Source organism: Mirounga leonina, unplaced genomic scaffold (assembly GCF_011800145.1).
Source record: "Mirounga leonina isolate KUSES-001 unplaced genomic scaffold, KU_Mleo_1.0 Mir_168, whole genome shotgun sequence".
Classification (NCBI taxonomy): Eukaryota; Metazoa; Chordata; class Mammalia; order Carnivora; family Phocidae; genus Mirounga; species Mirounga leonina.
Genome location: NW_023270426.1, coordinates 5491344 through 5498948, shown reverse-complemented (window position 1 = coordinate 5498948; position 7605 = coordinate 5491344). Strand labels below are relative to the sequence as shown.

Genomic DNA, 7605 nt, shown 5'->3' with positions numbered 1-7605 from the left:
AACCAAGGCAGAAGTAGTAGAAGAGATAATGATTGGATTTTGGATACTTGGAATTGTACAGCCAATAATCTGATTGGGGGGGGTTAAAGGGAGAGCCAAATATAAGTAGGCTGTCAGGACTGATTTGCCCTCACATACCTCACAGTTGGGAGGAACTTTAAATGACATAAGAGAACATTTCATGTCTTGAAAGTAGAGAAAAGTGTCTAACGGTTGTCACATGACAATTTAGTTCTGGCAGTTAAAGAATTAGTTCTCCATCCTAAATCTGCAGCCAATATTTCTTTATTTTCTGATTCACCTCTCTTTCTACAGTCTCTGGCTTTTCATTATTTCCCAATTTCAGCTGGCCTATGTGTCAGTTTTTTCTCCCATCCCCCATCCATCACCAGGTGGGTCTTTCAGGTTTTTTCTATCTCTTTCTTAGAGTACTCCGAAAGAAATGCAGAAAAGAATGCAAAATAATTATAAACAATAGCCCTGTATTCTATTCATCAGCTTGGTTTTAAGATGACTGAAAACCTAATATTGAAATAAGCACTTTAAGAAATACAATACTGCTCTATTACTGTTAGTGTTGAATCTGCTTTGTTTTCTATTTAATCCTTCATGGCTCTGGAATCAAATAATTATGATTGCAAAACTTAGATAATTGATGAAAACTAAGTTTAATTTTTTTGTTTAAATGCTGAACACTGGTAGAAGTAACATACAGTATTAATAAATGAAAAGTATCAGTGCCCATTTTGGGCAAATACTAATTCTCCTTTCATTCTAAGGTGGACTTCATTTTGGCTTTTCAAAACACTGCAGGCTATACTGTTATCCAGGAGCTGTAAATACTTGGGCAAAGTAGTTATCTTTCTTTTCTTTTCTTTTTTTTAAATAGTTATCTTTTTTTTCTTAACTAGTTATCTTTCTATGGCTTTCTTCCCCCCTCACCCACAAAATCTCAGTCCTCTGATTGCTTCCTGATCTTAGGGGCCTCAGAAAACTTAAAAACCTTGTTTAAGAAACATCTGGTGTCTAGTGTAAAATAGTATACTTGATGCCGACGAGGATTACCAAGATGTAGGAGACACAGGACACAGCTCCCTGCCTTTCTAGATAAGAATTTATACGAAATACTAACCAGCCGCGAATCCAGTTGTCAGTACGTACAAACCTCTCCCTTGCTGGCCTTGAGCGATCAAGCACATCCGCGCTGCACCTGCGGTATGCACGCAACCAGTTTAAATCTCAAAGGTGGAAACTGCAGAATTCCACTTAATTTTCACTTTTAAAGGGGAGACATTAAGGAAGGCACATTCGAGTTTGCTCCCTGAGGTGTCTGCTGAGGGTTTTCCTTTTTTTCCTGTCCCAGAGAGGTTTACCTGTTCCCACCTGCTCCCCAGGACAACCCACACTTCTCTTCTCGGTTCTAGTCTCACAGCCCACTGAGCACCGACCAATAGGCTCGTGCCGATTCCGCTGCGGGGCGGGACCTCGAGCCTGGGCTTCGGGGACCCGCCCCCTGTACGTGGCCTGCGTGCGTGCGTGACGCCGGGCGGCGCGAGGCGGTTTCTCCAGCGTGTGGCGCCCCCCGGCGGCAGCGAGGACTTAATGTGACAGCGGGACCTGAGCGCCTGCCATGGAGCCGCAGAAAGAGGCGCGAACACCCGGGGACCCCGTCGCGCGGCCGTCTGGGCCCTCGAGGTCCCAGACTCCTAACGACGAGGAGCGGCGGGAGGGCGACACAGCGCCGGCGGAGGCTTCCCTGGGCGCGGAGGCGCTGTGGGAGCTGCCGGTGGAGCCCGCCGAGCGGAGGCCCGAGTGCAGCCGCTGCAGGTGACCGCGGAGCGGGGGGCGGGGACTGAGGCGGGCGGCGGCCTTCGGAGGAGGCTGCAGCGCCCCCTGCCGGGAAGGCGGCTGCTCCGGCTCCGCGCGGCGGAGCGCTGCCTCTGGCGTCGCCGCGCTTGGGTCGGCTGGTGACCTTGGGATCGCTGTGAAGCTGCTGTCACAGCCCTTTAGTAAGGAGCCGTTTATCCAGGTTCATGAGTATGTGGCCCGCCTTCCCGCAAGACCCCGAGCGTGTCGTGGGATGAGCGGGCATGAGTTCGCGGTTGAGAAAGTTAGAGTCTGAGCGGGAAGTAAGGGGTAATGCGGTGATACTTAGAGTAATGAACACTATTATGCTCAAGTGGGACGCTTAGTGGCTGAGCCACCCGGGTGCCCCTTAATAGACTTTATTTTTTAGAGAAGTCTTAGATTCACGGCAAAATTGAGCGGGAGGAGAAGAGTGCTGTCACAGGACAGGCGTTTGCCTTTGCATCTCCTGCAAATCCTCTGTCCCCACCTGCTTCCCCCATTATCCGACGTCATCCCACAGTAAAAAAGAACCGGAAAAATAATGAGAGAGCAGAATCAATAGTTACGATTGCCTGTTGCATTCTGATTCCTTTGGAAGTGTGTACTGAGCCTCTGTATGTATGGTGCCAGGTCCTGGGAATGCAGGCGCGGGTAAAACCCGTCGTCTCTGCCCTCCTGGGGGCGGTGACAGCCTGATGAAGGGGGGAGAGTCTGTGCAACAGGCAGCAGCCGCTGACACTGAGTGCTCCGTGTGCCCAGTCGCTGCGGTACCTTTCAGGATCACCTCACCGCGCTGGTCTACTTCAGGGTGCCCAGGATTGCTTCCCTGCCTGTTGGCATCTCATGCTGTTTAGACACACGCTTCTCCTTACCTTGTGGGTGTTCGGGATCATTTTGCTCGGTTCCTGAAGGTCTCCATCTGTCACCTATCTTTCTGTTGCCTTCCGCAGTTTTATTATTTATTTATTTTTTAAAGATTTTATTTATTTATTTGAGACAGAGAGAATGAGAGAGAGAGAGAGAGAGCGCACATGAGGGGGGGAGGGTCAGAGGGAGAAGCAGACTCCCCGCTGAGCAGGGAGCCCAATGCGGGACTCGATCCAGGGACTCCAGGATCATGACCTGAGCCGAAGGCAGTCGCCCAACCAACTGAGCCACCCAGGCGCCCCATTTTATTTTATTTTTTAATATTTCATTTATTTACTTGGGAGAGAGAGAGAGAGCGCGCAAGTGGGGGGAGGGTCAGAGGGAGAAGCAGACTCCTTGCTGAGCAGGGAGCCCGACGTGGGACTCGATCCCGGGACTCCAGGATCATGACCTGAGCCGAAGGCAGACGCTTAACCAACTGAGCCACCCCGGCGCCCCGGGTTTTTATTTTCCTCAGTTGCAGTAATGAACAGCATAGAAATCAACTCCATGGATACAGACTTAAAGGACTGAGAAATAATTTAATAGCTAAATAGAATACCTTCTTGCCATTTTGATAAATTCTAAGCATATCTTCCTCTCTTTTCACTGTATTTGCCTCCCCCCCCACCCGCCCAGTGATTAGAGGTACTCTTTGCTATTAGTTATAGATAGGAATCCTTTCCTTCCTTCCCTCCTTCCTTCATGTTGTATTTTAAGAAATATTTTATTTTATTTATTTATTTTTTTAAAGATTTTATTTATTTATTTGAGACAGAGAGAATGAGATACAGAGAGCACGAGAGGGAGGAGGGTCAGAGGGAGAAGCAGACTCCCCGCCGAGCAGGGAGCCCGATGCGGGACTCGATCCCGGGACTCCAGGATCATGACCTGAGCCGAAGGCAGTCGCTTAACCCCGACTGAGCCACTCAGGCGCCCTGCCTTCCACAGTTTTAACCCTTAGATAGTGCGTCTGCTTCCTCACCTGGGAAGAGCTCAGCAGTTTGTCATCACATCCGACACTCCCCTGACAGGGCTGTCATGATGAGAGTCACCGGTAACCTCCCTCAGATGAAACCCAGGGGATCCTTTTCTGTTCACTTCTTACTAGACCTCTTGACAGCATTTTGCACTTGAATACTGACCTCTTTTTTTAAATTTATTTTTATTATTTTTTTAAGATTTTATTTATCTATTGGAGAGAGAGAGTGAGTGAGCTAGAGCACAAGCAGGGGAGAGGCAGAGGGAGAAGCAGGCTCCCCGCTGAGCAGGGAGCCTAACGTGGGGCCCGATCCCAGGACCCTGAGATCATGACCTGAGCTGAAGGCAGACGCTCAACCATCTGAGCCACCCAGGCGCCCTTCTGTTCACTTTTTACTAGACCTCTTGGCAGCATTTTGCACTTGAATACTGACCTCTTTTTTAAAATTTATTTTTATTATTTTTTTAAGATTTTATTTATTTATTGGAGAGAGAGAGTGAGTGAGCTAGAGCACAAGCAGGGGGAGAGGCAGAGGGAGAAGCAGACTCCCACTGAGCAGGGAGCGTGACGCGGGGCTCCATCCCAGGACCCTGAGATCATGACCTGAGCTGAAGGCAGACGCTCAACGGACTGAGCCACCCAGGCGCCCCCCCCCCCGCCTTTTTCAAAGATTTTATTTATTTATTTGACGGAGAGAGTGAGAGAACACAGGCAGGGGGAGAATACTGACTTCTTGAAACACTGTGTGTCTCTGGCTTCCCTGTGGTTTATCTGACTTGTCTGGCCTAGTCTTCTCGGCCAGTTCTACTCAGACTCTGAATGTTGGGCTTCCTCAGCTCCTGATTCTAGATTCTCTTCCCTTGACAACCCCCACATTTTCCACAGGTGATAATAGGTAAATTGTCATGGGTAAAATTACCACCTCTACCCCAGTACTTCTAGCCCAGCCCTTTGTCCTGAGCCCCAGACCTGTGCTTTCATTTAACCAGTGTTTATCGAATGCTTTGCAAATTCTTGATAATAAAGTGGAATTTGCCCCTGCTTAGGGATGTTCAATCTGTTATTGGCTGCATATTATAAACCAGCAACCAAATGTGTAATTACAGAATGGAAAACAAACAACAAACCAGCAGTGAAGCAAAGGAATGGGACGCTGTGACAGAAGATCGCAGGATGGTGTCAGGAAAGATTTCTGGGGGGGTAGCATTTATACTGAGATTTGAAAGATGAGGAGGGTCCAATCTGGAGAAAAGCATTCTGTGAAGGAAAACAGAAGGACAGACTGGTTTAGTGTGTTTACCACTTGACTACTTGGAGTATTCTTCCTTGGACATTTTGATCTTTTCCCAGGATTGGATTGTAAGATCTCAGAGGAAGGTATCTTGAGTGTTAGGATTTTTTTATATCTCCTAAATGTACTATTGAGAGTAGACAATCAATATAGACTTTTGAGGAGGATAAATAATTTGTGTCTAGAAGGGATGGCATATATGAACAGAAGGGGTGTGTGAATACATTTTATTTAAACAAGCTCCCTGAAGGTGTTAGGAGATAACACTTAACAATGCTGCAAAGGGGTCTCAGTAGGATACTGATAGAAAAGTATTTCAAATATAAATCCAACGCTAAATTATCATGCTAGCTTTGTCATGTAGTTTTTAGTTTATTCAGACCTGCTAATTATAAATGCTGTATACAGTTTTTTAAAAAAGAAAACGAGTCTCCTACATATAGCAACGATTTGTAGTTTTTCTGATCTGCTCCCCCCTCCACTTAATAGACTTTATTTTTAATTTTTATCTATTTATTTATTTTTAAAGATTTTATTTATTTATTTGGCAAAGATAGAGACAGTGAGAGTGGGAACCAAGCAGGAGGAGTGGGAAAGGGAGAAGCAGGCTCCCGCTGAGCAGGGAGCCTGATGTGGGGCTCAATCCCAGGACCCTGGGATCATGACCTGAGCCGAAGGCAGACGCTTAGTGACTGAGCCACCCAGGTGCCCCTTAATAGACTTTATTTTTTAGAGAAGTCTTAGATTCACGGCAAAATTGAGTGGAAGAAGAGTGCTGTCACAGGACAGGTGTTTGCCTTTGCATCTCCTGTAAATCCTCTGTCCCCACCTGCTTCCCCCATTATCAGCATCCCCTGCCAGAGTAGTACATTTGCTAAATTGGATGAACATCATCATAACTTAGTGTCCATAGTTTTACATTAGGGCTTACTCTTGGAGTTGTTTTGCTTTTGGATTACTTTATAATAATATGTATCTCCACTATTATAATATGGAGTATTTTCACTGTCCTAAAAATTCTCTTTGCTCTGCCTTTCATCCCTCCTTATACCCTAACCTAATCTGCTTTTTTAAAAATAAAAATGACTTGGATTTTAGCTTGTTTTCAATTACATTTAGTTGGTATTTTAGGATTATGATTGATTCCAACACTTCTGCACTTTGCATTTTCTAGTGAAATTTTGTACCTTTTAAAAGCTCTTCTCCCCCTTGGCATAGTATGCATTTTATTTATTTTAATTGGTTAGATTACAGTTCTAGAAATATGGAGAGTATTTAGGTGTTATTAGTAAAATATAAGCTAATTGATGGGTCTTTATATTTTATTTCATTAAGCTTTTGGGTTTTTACTAGTTCCCTGGGTGAACTTACCTACGCTTATGCTTATAATAGCTTTTAAAACTAAAATGCATTCTTAGATTTGAGTGATCAGCAAGTTATAATTATTTGGCCATTTACTTAAAACAATATTCATTTCTCTAAACATATTACCATAATTGTCATCGCCTAGGGAGTTCCAAAAATTGGTTTTATTCAGGCAGTACAAACTCAGTTTAACTTCAGAGCAGAATCTTACTAATTGTAAATACAAGATCTCTTAAACATGAACAGGATATTCTTTTAAAAGATCCCAAACTGATTTATTATTGCTAGATACCTATTTTATTAGGAGTGTGTTCCTGTTGAGGGAAGAGGATGTACAGAGATACAGTGTATGGAGAAGAGTATATTTGGAGAGCTTGGTGGAAAGGAGGGAGAGGAGAGGGATCTGGATGCATTGGGAAGGGCCAGGTAAGCTATTTTAAGGAGGTTAAGAGGAATTCAGCCTAATGTACTTGCATCCAACAAACCAAGCACTGGAATATTTTTTTATTTGGGTGGTTGTCACAAGTGTGACTTCATTAGGTGACTTTTAGCTGTAATGATTTATATTCAATTTTATTAAAAGTTGCAGACTGATTGGTGATTTGGTGGTAAAAGTCTTGACTGGGAAGAGTTGGAACCTCATTCCAGTAAAGACGCTAGGCGTCTTAATTACACTCTTACATCTTCTACAGATACTGCCATGAGCCTGAGGATAGAAACCTGAGAGTTAGAAACCACTGGCAAATCACTGGTCCTTAGAATAATGGAATAATGTCAAAGCATATGGTGTTTTTTAATTGAGGGAGGGAAACAGCAGCAAAGGGCATGCACACAGACTGACACACATAAGCCCTGAGACAGAATTTTTTTTCTCTCTCCAATGCTTTCTTCTCCCCAGAGTACAAAATTGTAAGGATTATAATATACCACACATTTAATTACGTGCTGACCATGTACAGGTTACCTACCAGGCCTAGGTATTTTAAATTTTTTTTTTTAAGATTTTATTTATTTGCGAGAGAGAGAATGAGAGACAGAGAGCATGAGAGGGAGGAGGGTCAGAGGGAGAAGCAGACTCCCTTCCGAGCAGGGAGCCCGATGTGGGACTCGATCCCGGGACTCCAGGATCATGACCTGAGCCGAAGGTAGTCGCTTAACCAACTGAGCCACCCAGGTGCCCAGGCCTAGGTATTTTATATGCAAGATTTTATTT

At 44.8% G+C, this 7605-nt stretch overlaps 1 protein-coding gene across 2 annotated transcripts in view; it reads left to right on the top strand.

Moving 5' to 3' along the window:
* The first annotated feature begins 1369 nt into the window (after window positions 1-1369).
* DTWD2 (DTW domain containing 2) overlaps window positions 1370-7605 on the top strand; it is a 106638-nt gene continuing 100402 nt past the window's right edge. The window contains exon 1 of one of the 2 annotated variants that reach the window (XM_035013967.1): window positions 1370-1827. In XM_035013967.1, the coding sequence (XP_034869858.1) occupies window positions 1631-1827 (197 nt within the window). In that variant the 5' untranslated portion in view covers window positions 1370-1630. The remainder of the gene's footprint in view (window positions 1828-7605) is intronic. The other variant, XM_035013966.1, reaches the window with a different exon arrangement.